This window comes from Choloepus didactylus, chromosome 27, assembly GCF_015220235.1.
Source record: "Choloepus didactylus isolate mChoDid1 chromosome 27, mChoDid1.pri, whole genome shotgun sequence".
Classification (NCBI taxonomy): Eukaryota; Metazoa; Chordata; class Mammalia; order Pilosa; family Megalonychidae; genus Choloepus; species Choloepus didactylus.
This window is the reverse complement of record NC_051333.1, coordinates 7727169-7749825: the sequence shown is the minus strand read 5'-3', so window position 1 is coordinate 7749825 and position 22657 is coordinate 7727169. Positions and strand designations below refer to the sequence as shown.

Sequence of the window (22657 nt, the reverse complement as noted above, 5' to 3'; positions counted from 1 at the left end):
AAATATAGATAGAAATGGCTGGAACTCCCCAAATTTTAGAGGTTAGAAAGAAGAGGATCCAACAGAAATTGAGAAGAAGCAACCAGTGAAGACGGCAAGAAGAAACCAAGAGAGAGTTTGGTGTTCTGAAGGTCAAATGAAGGAAGGAGGACTCAGCTGGGTCAAATACATAGGGCTGCCGTAATACAATCTGTCAGTGTACATCAGAGTCCCCAAGAGGGTTGGTTATAACTAGATTTCCAGGCCCCACCCCTGGAGTTTGATTCAGTAAGCTTGGGGTGGGGGTTGAGACTCTGCATTTCTAGCAAGTTCCCGGGTGATGCTAATGCCACCGGTGTGGGGACCACACTTTGAGAACTGCTGATACAGAGAAGGCAAGTAACATAAGGACTGATAACTGGTCACATGACTATCATAAGTGACTTTGACAAAGTGGTTTTGGTAGATAGGTCAGACAAAATTTGATTGAAGTAGATTCAAAGAAGACTTGGAAGAGAGGAAGGAGAAGCAATGAAAATGGACAACTCTTTAATGAATTTTGTTAAGAGAAGGTTATGAGGCAAAGCTGTAGAAGGTTGTAGGGTCAAGGAAAAAATGTTAAAAGATGGGAGAAATAACAGCATATTTGCATGGAACGGAATGAGTCTTCAGAGTGAGGAAATCTGATGATTCAAGGGAAGAGGGGGAATCACAGGAACGGTGTTTTTAAGGAGGAAAGAAAAGATAGGATGCAACATGCAGATGGAGTGGTTTCCATTAGAGCTGTGCCATCCAATATGGCAGCCATTCACCACATGACTCTTGAGCACTTGAAATGTAATAAGTCTGAATTGATATGTGCTGAATTGTAAAATACACATTGGATGTCAAACACTTGGCGTGAAAAGAATAGAAAATATCTCGTTAATAATTTTATATTGATTACATGTTAATATTTAGGATATGTTGGGATAAACAAAATATATTATTAATTGTAATTTTGAGGAGAGGATTGTGGGAAGAAGTTGGATTAGACAGATCCAGGAATTGGTCCCTCCACCAAAACTATTGAACTGACAGAAACTGTCTGATTTAACTATTTAGAACTCCATGACCAGCCTCCAATATAAAACCATAGGCCCTTCACTTGTACACAACATTTACATTTCTCATGTATTGTCATAACTCATTGCTGGAAGAATTAAGCACATCTGTGAGAGGATTCTTGGAAGTGGTTCCTTGAACATCCTGTGCCTGGTTTCCTGGGACTTCACTCCATGTACCTTTTCCCTTTAGTGATTTTGATTTGATCCTTTCACTGTAACAAATCATAGCCATAAGTACGACTATATGCTGTGTTCTGTGCATCCTCCTCAGCAATTGAACCTGGAGGTTGTCTCAGGAACCCCCATCACAGGGATCAAAGGAGGCTACCATCCCAGTGTTCATGTCCTGCACTAACTGTCTTTAGCTGCCAGTTTTCAGGTTTTGGTTTGCAAAGTCAGATTCTTAGGAGAGTCATCACTAAAGTCCAGCATGCCTTCCTCCCTTCCTTTCTTCATTCATTATTTTTATGGAGCATCTACTATGTGTCAGCCACTGTATTCACACTGGGGATAGAGTTCTGAACAGACTAGACATGGTCCCTGCCCTCAAGGAGCCTGCAGTTTGGCAGCAGTTTGTTACCTTTGTTGCATTACAAACTATTCCTAAACTTAGTGGCTTAAAACAACATTTGTATTAAGCTCCTGGATGCAGTGAATCAGGAATTCAAGTAAGGCTTGGCCGGATGATTCTTTTGCCCTTCATAGTGCCAACTGAGGTAACTCGTTGGTTACCCAGGTGGCCAAAGAGCTGATCTGGAGGGTCCAAGATGATTTCAGTGACATCTCTGGCACGGGGGCTGGAATAACTTGAAGACTAGGACTGGGGAGTGGAGTGCCTATGTGTGGCCTCCCTGTGTGGCTTGGCTGCCTCACAACATGGTGGCCGCAGGGGAGTTGGACTTCCAACTCCGAAGGCAGGTCACAACTCCAAAAACAAGTGTTTCACCGATTGAGGTGGAAACTAAATTGCCTTCCATGACCTAACCCCAGATAGCACCTGGCATCTCTTCTGCTCTCTTCTGTTGGATGAAGCTGTCACAAGCTCCCATCAAGAATCAGAAGAGACCTAGACCCATCTCTCAGTGGGAATGTAGCAACATCATATTGTAGATGACCACGTGGAATAGGAAAGAGTGTTGCCACCATCTTCGGAAAACACAATCTGACACAGCAAATGACATGCATATTAGTCAGTGACAGTGGCAGGTGCATGGAGAGAGTTGCTGGTGAAGACATATGCCAGGAGAATCTGACCTGGCTTCAGAGTGGGTCTCCGAAAAAGTGATGTTGGAGCTGAGATCTAAGGACAAGAGTTAACCAAATGAAGAGTATTATGGGTGGTAGGAACACAGCAAGGGCAGAAGCCCTGAGGCAGGAAAGAAGGCCTGTGTGGTTTCAGGGAAGAGAGCAGAGGGGCATTTGCTGAAGAATCAGGTTGCAACTGTCACAGAAAACAGATTATGCAGGATCTTAGAGACCACAGAAAGGAGTCTTTTTCTAGAGATTAAACCATGCAAAGGTTGTTTGGTTAACATTTTGCCCATATATGTGTGTGCATACATATATATATATGTATGTATGTGTTTATGTAGGAAATGTGTGTATATTTATATATCCTTAACTTTGATTACAGCCATATCACAAATCTAATAAAGATGTGAAGATGTTAGTAGTGAAGGCTGAGGGAAGAGTTGTCTACCATTGCTTCTAAGAAAAATCACTGCAGGTGGAGTGTAAACTGGTACAACTACTTTGGAAAAGTGGGATGTGATGAGGGTGAGGGTCCCAGGGGATGTCCAGGGGACAGCTGGCTGCCCAAGGTTGGAGGCTCAGGAATCAGATGTAGAAGACAGTGGGTGACATCTCTTAGAAGAGAGAGGGGGGCTGGGTCTCTGAGACAAGTTGGTTTCCCAGGGGACCCTGGGATGACTGGATGGTGGGACCACCCCCGAAATTGGATCTCTAGGAGCAATTGGGAAGCCTGTGGAGCATCTGGGGATATTTCAGAGGCAGCTAGGTGCAGGTCTGACGTGAAGACAGTCTGGCTCCGCAAAAGCTAATCTGTCAGGGCCCCTGGCTCATTCCTGGCTCCTCTGAGGCCCTCTGAGGCCCTCTGAGGCCGAGGCCGGAAGTGCTGCTGGAGGCTGGGCCTCTGCAGGCTGTGCTGTCTCCGCCCAGCCCCCACCCCACCCCACCCCCAATCCCCAGGGCCTGAGCACTTTCACTTCCCCCAGATGCTCAGCCCCAGCCCCAGCACGTGGGAGCACCTTGCTATACCCTTGTAGTCAAGAACAGAGTGCAGACTGCAGACTCCGAGAGAAGGGCAGGCGGGGGCGTGGTGGGGGAGCAGACGGCCAGAGAAAGGACAAAGATGCAGAAAGAGAGGAACAGAGACCCAGACAGAGGGAGGGACAGTGACCTAGAGAGAGAGGAGGGCAGAGACCCGGGGGTGGGGAGGACAGAGATCAGGAGAAAGAACAAGAAACCCAGAGTTGGGTGAGGGCAAGTGGGACAGGGCTGGAAGCAGGGATGGCAGAGCTCAGCGGGCCGTGAGGTCAGAGTGTCTGTGAGGTCGGCTGCTGCCCAGGCCAGCCCTAAGAGCCGGGTACCCAGACCAGGTGGGTGCAGGTAGACCAGGAGTCCCTTTCTGTCTCCAGCCTGAGCCATGGAGACCTGGGAAGAACTGCCCCGCGTGTCCTTGGTGACCACAAATTCCAAGGCCCCCCAGGTACTGGTGTGTTTGTGTGTGTGTGTTGCAGTGGGGCTGGTGACAACAGAGAAGAACGCCGCCTGGTGTAGAGAGGGCAGGGGTGGGGCCCCAACACGGGAACTTCCTCTTTCTCTGTGTTCTTACTTTCTCTCTGCATTTCTGCCTGACTCCTCCACTGCCAACACCTCTTCTACCTCGTCCCTTGTCTTGGTCTCTCACCCACCCCTCTAGGCGAAGATGTCGGTCCAGGACAGCTGCCTCAGCCTCATCAAATACTTCCTCTTCGTTTTCAACCTTTTCTTCTTCGTGAGTTGCCTCATGGCCACCCAGCCCGGGCCCCAGCCCCTGCCACAGACCCCAGACCCCAGACCCCCATCCCATCCCCCACTTTGCCAACCCGCCATCTTCCCTTCCCCTTCCCCCAGGTCCTAGGCAGCCTGATTTTCTGCTTCGGCATCTGGATTCTCATTGACAAGACCAGCTTCGTGTCCTTTGTGGGTGAGGGCGGCTGGGGCAGTCGGGGAGGGCCTTCACGAAGCAAGCGTGGACCCGGCCTCCCCTCCCCCCCCACCAAGCAAACTCCTGGGGTCTCCGTCATCCGTGGGAGGCCCATGGTGCCCCTGTCCCTAGGCAGGCCCCAGGCCCCACTCCACGAATGGCTGCTGCCGCCCCTCTCTGAGCCTTAGCATCTTCTCTGGCACACGGGCTTGTGCATGGCAGTAACAATAATAAAATCAGCAGCCATTTCTTGGCACCTCCTTGCATGGGTGCTCATCAGATCCTCCCACCAACCTTCTCCTCTCTTGAGGTTCAGAGAAGGGAAGTCACTTGCCAGGTGTCACACAGCAAGGAAGTAGAAGAGCAAAAATAATGCTAATCATAATAGTAGGGAAATAATGGAGTAACAGTCAAAGTTCTGATAACTCATATTTATTAAGCATTGACCCTGTGGAAAGAGGCCATTATCCCCTAGGCCTGGGGGGAGGGGGGTTGAAGTGACTGATCAAATGTCACAGAACAAGGGATGGGGTGGAAAGTGCTGGGGTGAGGAGTGGGGAGTTGCTGGAAGGAGGAAAGAGGGAATGAGGGTGGGAGAGACTCAAAGTGAAAGAGACCAAGAGAAAGGGGGATGGAGACAGAGACCCAGGAGAGGTAAGAGAGGGGAGGATGGAGGGGCCAGGAACCCAGAAAGAGGCCTCCAGGATGCTGCTCTCCTCAGTGGCTGTGTGGGTGGTGGGGGTGGGGGGGTGGCTGGGGAGCTGGGCCCACCGGGACCACCCTCACTGCCTTTTACCTCCCCCAGGCCTGTCCTTTGGGCCCCTGCAGATCTTATCCAAGGCACTGGCCATCTCAGGGATCCTCACCATGGGCCTCGCCCTCCTGGGCTGTGTGGGGGCCCTCAAGGAGCTCCGCTGCCTCCTGGGCCTGGTGAGTGCCCCTCCGCCGTGCCCTCCACCATCCCCACCCCGCTGGCCTCGCCATCCCTAGGACCACGCCCACCTCTGATGCCTTCCCCCCCAGTGTCTCCAGATAGGGCCCCAGCTGCCCCTGCACCCCGGCCTCTCCTCTCTGCCCCACAGTATTTTGGGTTGCTGCTGCTCCTGTTTGCCACGCAGATCACACTGGGAATCCTCATCTCCACTCAGAGGATCCTGGTGAGCTCGGTCCCGCCGCCGGTGGGGGCGGGAGGGGGCGACAGCGACGGGGACAAAGGTGGGCGGGAGCTGGCAGAGACAACGCGAAATCACCGAGATGGAGGAAGACGGAAACAGGCGGGCAGACGAATATACAGAGACATACTGACAGAGACAGAGAGAGAGCTAGGGACAAGAGTTAGAAAAAGCCATTGGAGACAGACACGCAGAGATCAGAGGGAAAACAAGCAGGGAAAAAAAAAAAAAACGCGGAGAATCAGAAGATAGCAGCGACAGGCAGAGATTTGAGGGAATAGCGAGACGCAGCCAGCCCTGCGGTGAGGGACCCCTTGCGGCAGAGGGTGAGCGGGGATGAGGGGCGCCGGCCTCACTCGCGACCTCACAGCTGGAGCGGAAGGTGCAGGACATGGTGCTGGAGACCATCCGAAACTACCGCACCAACCCGGAGGAGACGGCGGCCGAGGAGAGCTGGGACTACGTGCAGTTCCAGGTGCGTGACCCCCCCCCACCGCGCCCGCAAGGTGGGCCCCGCCCCCCCCAGACGTCAGGGTTCCAGGTCCTGGCCCTGTCAGGCCGGCCTTTTCCTCAGACCCCGCCCCCGACGAGGCCCCAGTCCCTGGACACTCACGAGGCCCCACATTCCCACCCACCCAACCTCTGGTCCACAGCCTAACTCTTGGGACTCGTGTCTCTCCCTGGCCCTAGCTCCGTCGTGACCCCACCCCACTGTCCCCGCACCCACCATCAGCCTCTGGGTCCCCGATATGACGTCCCACCCACCCCCCAGGTCCTTGATCCTCAGCGCGGTCTTGCACCCCTCCAGCTCCGGTCCCCCTGACTCGCGCCCCTCTCCCAGCTGCGCTGCTGCGGCTGGAACTCTCCGCAGGACTGGTTCCAGATCCAAAGCCTGAAAAGCAACGAGTCGGAGGCGCACCACGTGCCCTGCTCCTGCTTCAACTCGTCGTCGACCAACGACTCCGCGATCTTCGATAAAATCTTCCCCCAGCGCAGTCGGCTCCCGCTGGCGCGGCCCAGACACACCACCGACCTCTGCGTGGTCCCCGTGAACCCGCACATCTATCACGAGGTGGAGAGGGGTCTGGGGCACCCGCCGCTCAGTCCTGGCAGGCGAGGGGTGGAGTCCGGGGAGGCGAGGCCCCGGCCGGCAGGCGGAGCCTACAGGGAGGGTGGGGGTCTGCGAGGTTAAGGGTGGGGTCTGCTGGAAGGGCGGGGCCTAGGGAAAAGCCCAGCTGAAAGGCCATGACCTGGAACTGCTGGGCAAGAGGGGAGGCAGTGGCGCAGCACTGACCCTATAGAACGCCAGTGGTTAGGGGTGCAGGACAGCTTGAGGGGACCCCAGAAAGGGCCCTATCTTTAACCTGTTCCCACACCCCCAGGGCTGTGCGCGGAGCCTCCAGAAGTGGCTGCATAACAACCTCATCTCCATAGTGGGCATTTGTCTGGGCGTCGGTCTACTCGAGGTGATCTGGCCCCACTCCCATCGCGATTGGCCCGATAATCCTTAGACGGCCTCGTCCAGAACCGCGAATGAGGGGCCTCCCGCCTCTGGGAACGACGCATGCGTAGAGCAACGTCGGCCTATCCTGCCCGCCCCCAGCTGTCCACTTCGGACGCAGGAGGGGCGGGAGACCTAGCCTCTGTGAGCTCTGATTGGCTGCACTTAGAGGGCAGGCGGGCCCTCTGATTCTCCCTAGGCTCCCATTGGCCCCTCTCAGCGTACTAGCCTCCTGCTATTGGCTGCATTATCCCCGCAGATGAGTGTGGTGTTGCTGAGCTTGATCGTGCCGCACAGCGTGCTCCTCCGGGAACCCGAGGCGCCGGCGCCGGGCGCCCGTAGCTCGAGCCCCGGGCGGGGCCAGAGCGCCGAATGCAGCGGCGGGCGTGGTGGCGGCGTGCTGAGCAACAGCGGGCGTACCAGCAGCCTATGGGGTGGCTGGGGCATGGCGGATGCCTGCCCCAACTGGGGCGACAAGGCCCCGCAGGGCAAGTTGCCCATGGCCCTGGGGCCCTGGCGGCTGTGGGATCAAGAGGAGGAGGAGCCCGAGGCGGGGAGCGCGGAGGTGGAGGCCGACGTGGAATTAGAGACCGAGGCGGAGGGGGAGACAGATGAGCCTCCTGAATAAAGGGCTTTTTGCAGCTGCGGCCTTGCGCTTGCTCTGGACCTTGCTGTTTCCCAGACTGCACCCCGACCCTGCCACCCCACCCCAGCTTCGATGTCTAGCTCCTGACCTCATCCGCCTGCCCTCTGACCCCTAACCCCACCACATTCTCCATTGGCTCCACTTCTCGCCCTCAAACACCTGTAGCCCCGCCCGCTTTTACCTCCGGCCCCGCCCTCCTTTCTGGCACAGACCCCGCCCCTTTCCCTGATCCCGCCCTCTTTCGCCTTCTCTGACCACGTCTCCTTTCTCTGTAGCTCGGCGTCATGGCGCTCTCCATCTTCCAGTGCCGGAACCTGGATCACGTCTACGACCAGCTCTCTCGGTACCGCTAGGCCCCGCCCGCCCCCAAGCTCCGCCCGAACCTTTTCGGGGCCCCTGGGCACTCGCCTGCGGCCTGTAAATATTTGTTGAAATCCCCGGTTCGCCCTCCGGGGCCTTGAGCCCTCCGCCTCCACGTTCCCCCAGGAACCCAGGTGTTGGCCTGCCCCCTGCAGCGCCTCTCCCTAGGGACGCGGGGCTTCCGGCCACCAGTTTCCTGTCCCCAAAGATAACTCATTTCCTTGCCTCCTCTGTTGGCCTACCACCTCCCTCAAGACTATTTTATGCCCAAACCCCAAATAAATTCCCTGAGTTTTGGTAAAATAGTTTTATCCTCTGTGGAAACACAAACCAACGCGTGGGGTTGGAGGGGGACAGGCAACACAGCCTAGGCCTTGGCTCACTTAGAAGGAGGGGGATAAATAAAAAAGCCTCACCCCGCTCCTTGCCTAACTGAGATAAAGTCAGGACCCTAACACCCATTTATAAATATCTCTTGTTATATTAACAAAAAATTAATACTCCCAGGGCTCACCTGGCTCTGCTCCTGCACAAAGAGTTAACCTTTGCTTTGCAGTATGGGAGTCAGAGTGATGGGGGAGGGGGGCGCAGAGGAAAACAGGAAACAGGGAGGGGGACAAACCAATGTGTCATTAGAACCCTCCAAACCATCCAGAACAGGGTGGGGGGGCCCTGTTAGACACTATGAAGCCGGCAGTGTACCTGGGGTGTCTCTCACTCCTGTCCCCAGTCCCTGATGCTCTGGAGTGATCTGTCCTTCCAGACACAGACACAAACACCCCCACCACCACCACCCCCAGTGGGATCCCACTGTTAGGGTCTATCCTTTCCTCCCAGCCCATTCAGCTCACCTCCCAGGTTTGGGGTCCCCTCTAACTTAGAGGGTTTCCCCAGTCACTAAGACCCAAGGCCCGCTCCCTTCCCCAGTGAGGGAGAGTTGGAGAGCCCTTGCTGAGAGAGAGGATGTTCCAGGGGCCAGCCAGTTTGGGGGACCCCTTCAGTCCCTGACCAGGCGGTAAATGTGGTGCTGGGCCCCGCGCTCACTGGTGGAAACCTCGAAGACATAGGCAGTGCACAGCAGCAGCTCCTGGGTGTCTCTGTTTGTCACCACCTGCAGGAAGGCCAGGAGAAGGAGCTAATGCACCGAAGGGAGGGAGGGCAGGGATCCAGGAGGCCTCTTCACCACCTCCCAGGAAATGGGTCCCCACCATATCCAGTTCCCCAGGGAAAGAGGACGCACACCATGCAAGGTTCCCTGGGGGGTCTGCCATGAGGGTTGCAGGGTCAAGGCGGTCCCCACCACATCACACTCACCAGGTAAAAGAGGTCCTCTCCATATCACAGGTAAAGGAAATACCCATCACTTCAGGTTCCCCAAGAAAGGGTTCCCTGTCTCAGCTAAAGGGTGGAATCCACCACATCATATTCCCTGATCTAAGGGGGTACCCACCAGATTAGGTTCCCTCTGAAGGATCTCAGCTGAGGATCTGCTGTGGGACATCCTCCATGGCAGTTCCCCCAATGAAGGGGGTCCCCTTAAGTGAGAGGGCCGTGAGGTCCCTATCACGTCGGTTCTCTGGGTGAAACTGATGAGCTTCCACAGTGGGTGTCCACTATGTCACTTCCCCAGGTGAAGGGGTCCCCTGGGCTGAGGATCCTCATCCATCGGTTCCCCAGGTGAAAGGATCTCCTAGGCTAAGGTCTATTGTGGGCACCCCTCCACGTCAGGACCCAAAGGCCCCACCCGGCCTGGCCCCAACGCATCACCTGGAGGATGGTGAAGTTCTCAAGGACGCTGTTCATCATGTATCGCTCGGGCAGCTGCCGCAGCTTGTGCAAGAAATTCACCAGGTACTCACACATGGGTGAGCGCAGCAGGCGGTACACGAACCTCCCATCCTCCAGTTGGGCACGCTCCGTCTGAACCAGGGAGCGGGGAGTGGCTGAGAGACACAGGGGTCACCCCAGGAACCAAGCCCCACTCCGTGCCCCTTGGATGCACCCACTCCCCACTGCCATTCTCCCTCCATCACCCAGCCACAATGATCAGAGTGGCCTTGAACCCTCAGGTGTCCAACTTAGGATCTCTGAACCTACAAATCGAGAACCCCTCCAGCACCTCAAAACCATGCTCCAAGCCCTCAATGACCCTCTTCCTCTGATTTCTCAACTCCTCTGACCTCAAACCCTCAGGCCCTCCAAAGCCAATGAACCTCAGAGACCCCCTCCAAGAGAATCCAAACTCTATGTGACCTCCAAACTTGAGACCGCCCCCCCACACCCAAGTCCTCAGCATCCCCTCAGTGTGACCTCTGAACCTCAGTGCCCTACAAACCCCTCCATAACCATAAGAACCTTTCGAATCCTAGGACCCCTAAATTTCTGTACCACACATTACCTTTGAGCCCTCAAAGTGACCCCAATGTTTGACTTATGAACTTATCTTGGCTCCAAACCCATGCACTAAACCTCCAAAGAGGCTGGGATCCCACCACCATGAAGAGCCCCAAATGCCTGACTCTTCGTGCCTCCTCATTTATTTAGTCTGCACCCCCACAGTGACAGTGACGGGGCAGGCACTCACCCACCTTGCAGCGTCACCCCGCCAGCCTTACCTCCACTTTCTCCACCACCTGCTTGCCAAAGGAGCAGACCTTGGAGGAGCAGGTGAGGGTCATGTGCTCCAGGCTCTCGTACTGGCTGCTCACTCCGTAGAAGCCACTGCTGCTGCCACCGGCCCCTGCCTCCTCGCCACTCGGGCCCCAGTTCAGGTCCGCCTGGGGGTGGGGAGATGGGGGAATCAGAAGAACTGTCCCTTATAAATGGTGGGGACTTTCATAAGGTGGGAACTCGGCCCTGTGTTTCTCCCATTGCCCCTGCAGCCACCCACCTCTGTTCATCAGTGTTCTAAGTTCCCACTGCTCAATGGCCCATTTGCTGGAGAAAACCCACCCTTCCGTCAGTGCTGGAAACATCTGGATCTCCCATGCGTCCTGACCCTTTCTCCCCAGTAACCTTCCACCACATGAGCCCTGGAATTCAACTTCTTCCACCTGAAACCTCCAACTCAAGAGTTCAGCCCCTTCCAAGGGCCTGGTTACTAAGGAGGCAGTATTCCCTTAGTATTGCTAAGGGAAGCAGATGGCTTCTCCCTAGCAACAGGGCCTCCCATGGCCTGAGGAAGCCACTGTCCTTGGCCCTCCCAGCCGATTCTCAGGGGCCCGACCCAAAAATGATCCTGGTGATGGCTAAGTGGACACATAGTCCATTTAGGCCAAATGGGGCCTAATGAAACCTAAGCCTTCCTCACACCTGCAGCCTGAGCCCCTTGGGGGCCACACGGCTTCCCCTTCCTAACTGGTTGCTAACACTTTACCAGGTCACTCTCCTAGACGGTTTAGTGGCCTGATGCTATATAAGTCACCTTGGCAACACGGCCTTACCAGCGCTCCCCTGAACCACTCCGGATGCTGGGCTTCCCTAGGGGGCTCACTCTCCAGACCTGGGGCCTGGTGAGGCCTGTCTTAAGCCTTAACAAAGCCTAAGGCCTCAGCAGCACATCCCTAGAGCTGCCTGGAGCCTCCATTTGACACGCCAGAACCCTGTATAACAGTGGTAGCTAAGGACCCAGCAAGGTCAAGAAAGTTCAACCTTTCACCAGGCTTCTTTCTCAAGGACCAGATCCTTCCACGGCACTGGGTGACACCCCCTAAACATTCGCTTGACATTTACTGAGCCCCAGGTAGTGCCAATCATTGCTCTAGACACCAAACCAAAATAAGCTTAAAGCAGACCCACAATGGTCCAAACCTCTTATTCACAATTATGTACATAGCTCCTGGTACAGGGCCTATATATAGTAGATGCTCAATAAATGACCGTTTAATAGATACCTGACTTCACCAAGCCACTCCCAGCCCCTTCAATCGCTTCCTCAAGGCCAAATGTTCCCCCGCGGCAGGGTCCCGTAGGACCCAGCAAAGCTTCAGAACCCTCTATGGAGACCAGAACTCTCCATGACCCTGTTTGCTAAGGGGAGGTTGGCCATTCCTTAACCACAAGGTTTGGTGTGGTCAGGTTTTCAAGTCTGAAACACTGCAAGCCCATCCCCAGGGCCTTATCATTCGCCAGCCAACTGGGTTTGATAGGATCTGGAGAGGCTAAAGCCTATCCTTATGCCTGAGCTGGTCTCCCAAGCCCCCCTTTGGGGTTCCTTGTTGCAGAAGAGGCTAACACTGACAGGCGAGGCCCAGTCTGACCTGATGGGTTCTGAGCCATCTCTCTTGGAGCCAGTAGCCTTAGCCTGGCACACGAAGTGATTTATGAGCACTCTGGTTTTTGGTAGTGGAACTCACCCAGAACTTGACCAGGAAAAAGGCGTGGGGGGGTCCACGATCATACAGCTCCCGCAGACCGCCCTTTTTCTCAGGGAATTTGTCATAAATTTGCCGGACGTCCACACTCTCGAGTGGGGGAGCTCCAGGACTGGGACAGTGCTGGCTGATGTGTACAAACAGGTGCCTCTGGTACTGAGGAGGACCGGCCGGGGGTGAGGAGTGGGAGGTGGGCTGGAACCCTGGCCCTCGCTGCCCAAGCCCGGCCCCCACCCCCAGCTCCATCCCCCACAGCTGCCAGCCAGCTGTTCCACACCTCAGCCCCCTGGCTCTGTCTTCATCCCTTATGCCCCTTCACTCCTATAGCCCTTCCGTCCCCAAGCCCTGTCCATCCTGCCCCAACCCTCTGTCCCATCCCTTCTATCCTGCCAGCCTGGCTCATGCCTCATCCTCTCCTGCCTGGAGCCTTGCCCCAGCCTCCTCCCTGGACTTCCAGCCTCCAGTTCATCCCACACACAGCTCTGGGAGCTGCCATAGCTCCTCAGCACCCCCAGAACAAAGAACTGAGCCTGTTCAGAATAGGTGCTCATGAATGTCCAATGCATGGATGGATGGATGGATAGAGGGATGGTAGGATGGATGGATGGATAGAAGGATGAAGGATAGATGGATGGATGGATTGATGGATGGATGGATGGATGGATGGAAATCCATGCAGCCCACATCCAAGACTCCCTCTCTGTCCCCCTTCTTGTCCGTTACCTCAAAGCCCTCCTCATCTATCCTCCAATACTAATCTTCCCTCCATCTTTCCAGGCCCAAGTTCATCCAAATCTGCTTCTTCCTGGAAGTCTTCCTTGATCACAGACCTGTCCCCAACCCCCACCATATTGAAATATTTGTGTCCCTGAAAACTCCATGCTGTTTCCCTCTATATGCATGGAACATTCAGTTCTGCATGTGACAAACTCCCATATAACCCTCAAAGCCCTACTTAAATGTTGTCATCGCAACACTGATTTCACTGACTCCCCAGGCAGAATAACACCTCTGTACAATTACGAAAACTTTTATTCAACAGACAGCTAACAAGGGCTATAAGACAGAGTCCCCAAGCTTGTGGAGCTCACAGTCTACTAGGAGAGACAGAAAATAAATAAGCCAATCCATGGAAAATATAAATATCAGGGAGTAGATGTTTTCTATGTAAATAAATAAACAAATAAGTAAACAAACAAAACAAAACATAGTAAGGGGGTCAAAAGCAACAGCCACTGTTATTTTCCATGAGGTGGTTTAGGAAAGCTTATCTGAGAAGATGAGTTTAGAACAAAGACCTGAATGAATGGAGGGGCTCGGGGAACTCTGGGGAAAGTGCCTTCCAGGCATCAGGACCAGCAGATGCAAAGGCCCTGGAGCAGGAGTAGGACAAGTGGGCTGGCATGTTTGAGAAGCAGCGAGGAGGCCAGTTGCGGCTGGAGCAGAGGCAGTGAGGGGAAAGAGGGGCTGTTGTCAGAGAGGGAATGTGCCAGCCTTGTGGGCCACTGAAAGGCCTTTAGCTTTTCCTGCAAGTGAGATGGGAGAGTACCAATCTGGTCTGACTCACGAGAATCACCCTATACAGTGGCTGGGGTTTATGTGGCTGTGGCAGAGACTGCTCTGTATTCCCAAATCCTGTTTCTGTTTCAAGTGGCTGAACTACATTTCCCAGGCTTCCGTGCAGGTGGGTGTGACCACATGGCTGAGTTCTGGCCAATGAGATGTGAGCACATCTGACAGCAGCCACCTGCAAGCCCAGAGCCTTAAAACCTCCTGTTCAATTCTTGACTCTCTCTCGCCCTCCATCTGCCAGCCAGATGCAAAGAATCCAGCAGCAGATTCTAGAACTAGAATGGGAAAACTAGGAAATGAAGTAACCAGACTCTGAACACCCACACTGAAACATTGCCTCAGTGAGAGAGAAACTTCTGTGGTGTTCTGAAAGCTGGGGGTTATATTTTCTAGCAGTCAGCCCATCATGACTGATATAGCATGTGTTTCCACCCTAAGCCTGGGAGAAGCTTGAGCCCAGAAACAAGGTCTGCTTTGTCCAGGTTCCCAGTATCCACTCCAAAGCCTGGCACACAGTAGACACTGGGAAAATGTTTGATGAATGAATAAACAATGTCCTGGGGAATTTCTCTGACCTTCCCAACCTGTGACCCCATGACCTCCGAGTTCCTTTATGCTAGTTGTTCTCCAAGTGTGGTCCCCAGCCAGCAGCAGCAGCATTGTTTGGGAGCTTGACAGAATGCCAGAATTCCTGATTCAGTGGGTTTGTTGTGGAGCCCAGCAATCTGCATTTTAACAACTCTCTGGGACCACCGCTTTATGCCTTCCCTCCCTATCACCATCTACATTCCAGAATCCCCAGTGACCATCCCAAGATTTGACTCACAGAGTCAACTGCATCTGGTGGTTCCACAAAGGCCGAGAACTCCACCAGCTGCAACCGGGCAGTGCCCAGGGCCCGAGCCTGCCAGGCTGGGGGTGACGGGGCAGGTGGAGGCAGGGCCGGGGACGAGAGGGCTTGTGGGGGTTCATACCCTAGAGAGGAAAAAGAATAATTTTTTAAAAAAGCAAACACTTATTAAATATATCAGGCACTTGTTCTCTCTTGCCTGCCTCCACTTAGGAGCTGAAAAAGCTAAATACTCACTTTCCCAGCCTCCCTGCAGCTAGAGGTGGCCATGTGCCACAGTTCTGGCCAATGAGATGTTAGGGAACTGCTGGGGGGCTTCTGGAAAGGAGTTTCTTCCTGAATGAAAAAGACAGAACTTTGGGAGGAGAAAGCTTTTCACCCTGGCCAAGTCCTGCTTGGGATGTGATGCCTGGAGTCTCAGCAGCCATCTTGTGACAATAAGACAGAGGCCAAGAGATCTACAAAGATGCCAGTCCTGATACTGCTGAGCTGCTGAACCGGCAAAGGGGCAGCCCACCTCCAGACTTTTTGTTTTGAGGGCTGATGAAAGCCTTTACTATTTAAGGCCCTATTGATTTGGGCATCCTGTTACTTGCAGCAAAAAGCATTCCTGATTGATGAATCTGTGGACCCTGAGGAAGCGAGGGACGCCCTCTTTCACTGATTTGAGTTTTCATTGGCATGACTGCCGGGAGCCATCTTTGCTGCCAGGTAGGCCACCTTCCTGGGAATGAAGCCCCCACAGAGGAAAGCAGAATCACACAAATTCCTGATATTACCATTTGAGTCCCTGGGTTCAGCCATGCCTGAAGCCGCCACCCCAGGAATATCAGTTCCCTGAACCAATAAATTCCTTTTTCTGCTTCAGCTAGCTTGATTTGGGTTTCTGTCACCTGTGGCTGAAAGAATCCCAGCTAACACACCAGGTCCAAGTTCCCACGAATAGCAAGTGGCAGAACATAAACTGGCATGTCCGGCTGCGGAGGCCATGCTGTTATACATTGCAAATTCTGTCAATCATCTTTCTACTGATCCCCCCACCACCTGCCTTAGAGCTGGACCTCAGTGAGAATGTGTCCCCTGGTTGAAGGAAAGGCATTTAGGGTCGAAGAGAGAAGGGGAAGACAAGAGAGGACAGAGGGCAGGCTCTTACCTGGGAGGTCAGTAGATGGGGGAGTCAGCGACAAGGAAAATGGCGTCTGTGAGAATGGCTTCACGCTGGGGGAGACAGGAAGCTGGGATGAGTCAGGTAAGAAGATGCTAACCGTCCCAGGTAACATCCAGTGAGGATCCGTGCAGGATCTCAATGAAACCTCACAGCTCAAGAGGTCAGCACGATTATTCCTCTCCTCGTTTTTACAGCAAGGAAACAGAGGCACACAGGGTTCAAGTAACCTGCCCAAGGCCACACAACAGGGCATGGGGGTCCCTGCACTTGAACTTGGGGCGGTCCCAACCACCAAGTCCATGCCCTTGACTGTGACGTTTTGGTACCTCTCACAAAATGGCAGGAAGGAAAGAGAAAGGGGGTCTCAGAAGGTGGAGAGAGGACACAGAGGATGGCGGATGTGGAGGGAAAGGAGCCAGAAAGTTTGGGAGGGTGGGAAGAAAAGAACCAGAGATAGGACTTGGGGTCAGCTGTCAGGAAAGAGGTCAAGGATGGAGAGACCAGGATCAGAAAGACACAAACTCCAGCGACCTTTGGAGCCGCGACTCTCAGTGGATAGTCTCTGCCATCCCAGGTTCTGAAACCTGAATTCCAGTAGATGCCCTGCCTGCCGACACTCACCCAGAGGCCTTTCCCAACCCCTGTCCAAAACAGAGCAAGTTCCCGGCTTTATTTCCCACATCTATTCCCACTCTTATTTAATTCCTATGCGTGTGTTTACGTGTTTATTGTCTGTCTCCTCCACAACTGCAGGGATTGTCTCTCTCGTTTGCTGCTATGTCCCCAGTCGGAGCACAACCCCAGGCACTTTAATGGGGGGCCCAAGAAATATTTGTTTGATTGACTGGCCAACTGCTTAACCCTGGACTTGTTTTGTTTCCTGGAACTCACCAAACGATCCTACCTCAGGGCCTCAGCACGGCCTAAAATAGTCCCAACCCCTTCTTCACTGGCTAAGTCCTAAGCCTTCCATGTTATCTCCTCAGAGAAACCCCTGGAACGCTCTCCCCCACCTCAGAACCTCTTGCGGTTCTTCCCAGCACTTCACACACGCTTCATTTTTGTATTTATGCATGTGCTTGATGACCTAACTAACATCTGTCACCTGTTTGACTCCCAGCTCCATGAGAACCGAGAACCGTGCCCTCTTCCCTGCTCAGCCCTTCCCCTGCCCACCTGTGGCTCCTTCAGCCCCCTGGGGACTTGCTCTGACACTTTCCTGTGCCCCATCCAGCAGTGGGGACCCCACAGCCCATCACTTCACCCTTCCACCCTATTGCCCAACGCTGGCCCAGCCCTGTCTTTGGCTCCTCTCAGGGTGAACAGCGCCTTCCCATGATCCTCTGGGCCTCTTTCTATTCATGAGGCCGGAAACACATCCCACCACCCTCAGGGTGCTCTCACAGCTGAAAAGGACACTCCCCGGCCTCTGGGACCCTTAGTTCTTGACTCAGAGAAGCTAATAACCCTCCTCTTCTACTCTCTGGCCCAAGAACCACCTCTTTGGGCCCTGAGTCTCTGGCTGTTCCAACACTCCCTTTGGCCCCAACCCAGCCGTCCCCTGACTCTCTCTGCCTCACTCTCTCCTCTCACTCCCAGCTCAGGCCTGGTCCTCTCCTCCAGTCTGGCCTCCCCAATCTTGTGCCTCCTCCACATGGTCCCAGAACTTTTTAAGCAATAAAAGCTGTTATGAGTTTCCCCTTGGTGAGACCTAGTGTGTGCCAGGCACTGTCTGAAGCCTCTTACAATCATGGGACTCATTTATTCCCACAGCCCCACTGTGAGGAAGGTACCACCGCTATCCCCATTTTAGACACAAGGAAACAGGCTCTGCACTTTGACATGGAGCTGAGGGTTGAAGTCTAGTAAGTGGCAGAGCTGGAAGTCAAAGCCCGAATCTATATTCAAAAAGGGGGCTGGGGGCTGGAAGGTCTCGGGTTAGGAGTATGAGTTGGGGAGCAGGCGCTGAGCCAGGACAGAAAGTACTCACTCTGGAACATTCCATGGGGACCCAGAACCCCCTGACCAAAACTGGAAAATCTCAGAGGCCTGAAAAGAAGGCAGAGAAAAGGGAGTTGATCAATCCCCCTGTTGGTGACTGGAACCCACCCCCCAACCCCGAGCCCAGCCATCCCTACCCAGGGCTACCTGGGGGCCAGAGGGACCCAGTTTGGCCTGTAGGGCAGGTGCTGAGATGAGCTGGGCCGAGGACATGGTAGCCATTGTCTGGAAAGCTTTGTCCTTGGAAACCTGGTCCTGGGGGAGAAGTTGGGGGTCCAGGTTAATGGCGGAGGGGGGTTGCAGTAGATTCGGCAAGGGTGGGTGGGACAATGACAGGGCGGGGCAAGCCTGGGGAGAGGCAGGGTTAGGGGGTCAAGGCCAAAGATCGGGGGAGAGTCCAAACCCCTACCTCCAGCCCCCTGTCCCTCCTGGTCTTTCAGGGATGGGGTGGCTGTCTGGGGTAAGAGAATACAGCAGCCAGAGTGGGCGGGAGGATAGGCAGGGGGACTTACCATATTCAGGGCCTGCCCGTGGGGGTGGGGGTGGGTGCCAAAGGAGGAAAGAAAACACGACTTAGGAAGTGAGGCCTGGGCTCTCCCACCTCCTCGGCCAACCTGCCCCCACATCCCCACCACCCCCGACCAAGCAACGCGGGGGCAGGAAGTAGGGTAGAGGGACGGATATGGCACAGGAAGTAGCAGGGTGAGGCCTAGAGGAAAAAAGGGTTTCCATGCCCAGAAAGAAAGACATTAATGAGGGTTTCTAGGTCAAGAAAGGGCAGGAAGTGAAGGTTCCGGAGGCCCAGGCGACAGGAAATGAGTATATCAGGCCCCGAGGGAACAGGAGGGGGATGTTTCCTAGTCCAGACTGGACAGAAGTGAGGACACTCAAAGTCCGGAAAAGACCAGAAGTGAGAAGGTTTTAGACCTGAAGAGAAAGAAAGTGAAGATTTTCCAAGACCAGAAAAATAAACTGTCCCCAAATCCAAAGAAAAGAGCAGAGAACACCTTACATCTAGAGGGGGCTCAGCCAACAGGGAGCAGGAAATCAGGAAATCGAGAAGAAAAGAAAAAAGATGTGGAAATCGCCAACAGGAAGTGAAGCTATCTGGGCAGAGAGAGGGCAGGAAGGACTTAAGGGGCCCAGGAGAAAGGAGGGTAAACCAGAGGAAGGAGACAAATCAGGGGTCCTCACAGTGCCAAGTGGGAGAACCTTGGAGAGCAAAATGGGGGGAGGGGAGCAGTGCCCAGAGGAGCCAGGGAAGAGGCCTGACACCCCTAAACTATGTCTCTGTCCCCCTTGGTCTCTGGATCTCCCCCTACCCAGGGTCACTGAACCCCTCCTCTGGGTCTCTATCTGACCCCCCTTGATAGAACACTGATGACTCCCTCTCTCTCGGTCTCCGTTCCCCCCTCTCTCTGGGTCTCCGTTCCCCTCTCTCTGGATCTCCGTCCCCCTCTCTCTGGATCTCCATCCCCCTCTCTCTCTGGGTCTCTGTCCCCCTCTCCCTGGGTCTCTGTCCCCCTCTCTCTGGGTCTCTGTTCCCCGCTCTCTCTGGGTCTCTGTCCCCCCCTCTCTGGGTCTCTATTCCATTCTCTCCAGATCTGTGCTCCCCTCTCAAGGTCATAGCCTTCATCCCTACCTTGAGCTTGGACTGAATTTCCCTCGATTTCCTTCGGGCCAAAACCTGGATGTGACTAGAGACCTGGAGGGGGTCAGGGAGAAGCAGTTTCAGACCTCAGCCGCTCACCCTTGGGTCCCCCACCCCTTCCCTCCCTCCAGGTGCCCCACAGAGCTGCTGGAACACAAAAGATGGCAAACACACAGAGCATAACAACTACATCAGGGCATGATGACCAGACGTGCCCGTAAGGGCTACTTCTGCCAGGATCTCGCTGACACCACTGCTCACCCCAGGCCCAGCATCCTCTCCCTCCCCATCCCCTCCGGGGCTCCTCTGGTCTCTATCTCACTCTCTCTGCGGTTCTATCAAACTGCTGGAAAAGCTACACAAAAACAGACACCGAGCACATATTAACAGACACTGAGCACATATTAACAGACATGCCAAGAACACAGACTAAACCACATGAGCCCAGATCCTCCTCGAACCTGAACCCACCCTCTCCAGGGTGGCCCTAAGAAGACCACTCCTGCCCAGACAGAAACCCTCAAGTCAGACCCCAGACCTGTTTGCGAGTTCTGGTCTTCCCTGTTCTCAGCTTGATATAGCGGGCAATCAGTTCATTCCGACCTGAAGAGTGAAAGACAGAAGGGAGTTAGACCTTCAGCAGAACTTCCCGAGGGGAAAGAGAACAGCAACGGTCCCCAGAGGGTCTGCAGCAAGTTGAGATTCAGGTCTCCTCGGTCTACTGGGAGAGGGGTTAACAGCAGGGGCTTCACAGCAAGACTGTCTGGGTTCAAATCCCAGCTCTACCACTCACTAGCTCAGAGACAGTAGTCAGATCATTTCATCTTTCTGGGCTTCAGTTCCCTCATCTGTGAGAATGGTGAAGCTAAACCTTCCTCAGAGTCATTGCGACTAAACCTCAGTTTTTTCCATGAACAGAGCTTACAGCTCCAAAAATGCTGGTTATTAATATTATTAATAATAGTGGACCAGGGAGAAAGGGAGGGCGGGCTCACCATACATCTTGCCTTCATCGGACAGGATGATCTTCCGCCGGCCACAGGGCGGGTAGATGGCCAGAGCCTCCTGGAAGCTCTGCTCGATGTCTGGGCTCCAGACTCCCTCTGCATCCGGGCCCCCGTCTCCCCCAGCCCCCTCGCTGCCGCCGGTGCCCTCCTCGCTGCCCTCCTCACTGCCCGTCCAGCCGCCGCCATCATCCAGGGGGGCCCCAGCCCGCGGTTCCCCCATCTGGGCCTGGAGGGACACAGAGTTCACCAAAGTTCCCCACCTGGAGGGACCACAGGACTGGGAAGGCCTGGGGCAGGGACTCCTGGGTCCGAGGGAGGGGGTTGCTGGGGGCCGGGACTCCCGGGGCCTAGAGAGAAGGGGAAGCTTAGGGTGAAGATGTTCACTGAGTTCCCAGGGGAAGCTGGATTCTGATAAACTATTGAATACCCCAGAGTAATGCCCATGGCCCAGGAGGGCTTAACTTTGGGGTAAGGCTGACTGGTTTTAAAGAAGACAGGAATCAGGGCATACTTGCTGGGGAGGAAAGTGTGGGTGAGACCTTCGCGGTCCCACCCAGAGAACAGGTGCTAGGATTAGAGCAGCAGCTGGCAGAAAGGGATGGGGGTGGGGGCGCGTCCTAATAAGGCTGAGGGGAGACCGGGAGAGAGGGAGATGGAGACCCAGAGTGGGGGACAGAGACCCGGGGTGGGGGGACACTCAGAGGCGGGACAGAGACCCAGAGAAATCAGGGGTCAAAGAACCAAGCTGATGGGGGGGTGGGGGCTGGGGGTGGGCAGAGACCCAAAGAGAGGAGGGCAAACACCCAGAGAGAAAGGACAGATTTCCAGGCAGAGGGTGGAACAGAGACGCAAGGCGGAAACTCAGGCCAAGACCAGGGAAAACCCACAGCACCACGGGCTGGCGGGCAGGGGCGCCCTGCCATCGGGAGAGCAGAACAAAGGGCCCAGGCGTCCCCTCCCCCAGCTTCCCACAACCCCAACCGGGGGCGGGGCTGGCCGGAGAGGGCACCTCCCCTCCGGACCCCAGCCCCGCCCCTCCCACCCCCCCCCCCCGTGCCGTGGGCTCAGATCCAACTCTAGTTCCCAGTGATTTTCCGGAGGCCGGGAACAGGGAAAAACTTTTTCCAATACAATCCGATCCCGCCGCCCTGGCGGCTCCAAGTCCCCTATAGCTTTCCCAGGACCCCGGAGTCCAAGCCCCGGGCCGCTTCCTCCCTCGGACCCGCGAGCCTGGGCCCCGGCAGACAAAGACCCCAGGCCAAACCCAGTGGCGCTGCGCCTTTGGGACCCCCGGAGGCCGGAATCCCAACCCAGCCCTCCCCCCATGTGGCCAGACAAAGGGATGGAGGCGCCGGGTAAGAAAGTTCCCTGCCTGGACCCCACACCTCCAAAGAGACGAGGCTGGAGACCCACAAAGCACCGTAGACCCCTCTGCCACCCCGAGGTCCTCCTTTCTCCATAAGGGGACGAGGCGCCCATAAATTCCACGCGCAAACCAATTGTGTCGGAAACGCACACGGGGTCCTCCTCACACCAAACGGACACCCACACACTCCCAAACCCCCGCCGGAGTCCCCAGCCCTCTCCGACTCACGCACGCACCCCCAAAACTCAGACCCATCCGCAGGCGCCCGCAAAAAAAAACTCGGACAAAAGTTCAAACGACACCTAGACTGGGACCCGAGCGCCAACTTGGGCCTCCAGGCAGAGAGAGGGCGGCAAGCAAGTCAGGGACGGTCCCACAGACTCACACCTCAGCTCCGAGGCCCTAACTTCCCACCCCGACTCACACACCCCAAAGCAGGACTCCCGGCTCCCGCCGGCGCCTTCCTACCTCCCGGCCTGGGGCTGGGGAGCCGCGGGCGGGGCGCTGCCTGGGAGAAAGTTGCCCGGAGCTTTGTTTGGGAAAAGTGGGAGGGACTGGAGGGGGGGCGGGCCCGGGCCGGACAGCGGGAAGAAGAGTCCGACGGTCCCAGTTTTGGGAAGGATTTTTGCTTTGCGAGAGGAGAGCTGATGTCTAATCCTGAAACGATTCCTCGGAGAGGAGGGGGCCGGGGCCTGGA

The 22657-nt window shown here is 55.1% G+C and overlaps 2 protein-coding genes across 3 annotated transcripts; one reads left to right on the top strand and one right to left on the bottom strand.

Annotated features, from left to right (window-relative positions):
• The first annotated feature begins 3504 nt into the window (after window positions 1-3504).
• CD37 (CD37 molecule) lies at window positions 3505-8275 on the top strand. Its single transcript, XM_037819270.1, has 9 exons — window positions 3505-3813; window positions 4027-4101; window positions 4221-4293; window positions 5099-5223; window positions 5376-5450; window positions 5836-5940; window positions 6307-6537; window positions 6848-6931; window positions 7888-8275. The coding sequence occupies exons 1-9, from the start codon at window positions 3751-3753 to the stop codon at window positions 7963-7965; spliced, it is 909 nt and encodes a 302-aa protein (XP_037675198.1). The 5' UTR covers window positions 3505-3750; the 3' UTR covers window positions 7966-8275.
• On the bottom strand, window positions 8265-22538 carry TEAD2 (TEA domain transcription factor 2). 2 transcript variants are annotated; one of them, XM_037819268.1, is made up of 13 exons: window positions 22429-22536; window positions 20583-20820; window positions 20126-20190; window positions 19579-19641; window positions 18449-18460; window positions 18084-18191; window positions 17926-17984; window positions 15921-15985; window positions 14744-14892; window positions 12328-12501; window positions 10588-10749; window positions 9740-9892; window positions 8265-9083 (listed from the first exon to the last, which is right to left on the bottom strand). In XM_037819268.1, exons 2-13 carry the CDS (start codon window positions 20812-20814, stop codon window positions 8970-8972), a joined length of 1356 nt encoding a protein of 451 aa, XP_037675196.1. In that variant the 5' UTR covers window positions 20815-20820; window positions 22429-22536; the 3' UTR covers window positions 8265-8969. The 2 variants fall into 2 exon arrangements, with proteins under 2 accessions (XP_037675196.1, XP_037675197.1); XM_037819269.1 differs by lacking the exon at window positions 18449-18460 and having other exon boundaries at window positions 22429-22538.
• Window positions 22539-22657: the final 119 nt, after the last annotated feature.

Bases quoted from the DNA above. Each gene is read 5' to 3' on its own strand.
- CD37 (XM_037819270.1), top strand. From the start codon at position 3,751: ATGGAGACCTGGGAAGAACTGCCCCGCGTGTCCTTGGTGACCACAAAT. The intron at 4,294-5,098 runs GTGAGGGCGGCT...TACCTCCCCCAG, and splicing joins CAGCTTCGTGTCCTTTGTGG to GCCTGTCCTTTGGGCCCCTG. The intron at 6,932-7,887 runs GTGATCTGGCCC...CTTTCTCTGTAG, and splicing joins TGGGCGTCGGTCTACTCGAG to CTCGGCGTCATGGCGCTCTC.
- TEAD2 (XM_037819268.1), bottom strand. From the start codon at position 20,814: ATGGGGGAACCGCGGGCTGGGGCCCCCCTGGATGATGGCGGCGGCTGG. The intron at 12,502-14,743 runs GTGAGTCAAATC...GGTCCTCCTCAG, and splicing joins CACCAGATGCAGTTGACTCT to TACCAGAGGCACCTGTTTGT. The intron at 9,084-9,739 runs GTGATGCGTTGG...GCCTTCCTGCAG, and splicing joins AGAACTTCACCATCCTCCAG to GTGGTGACAAACAGAGACAC.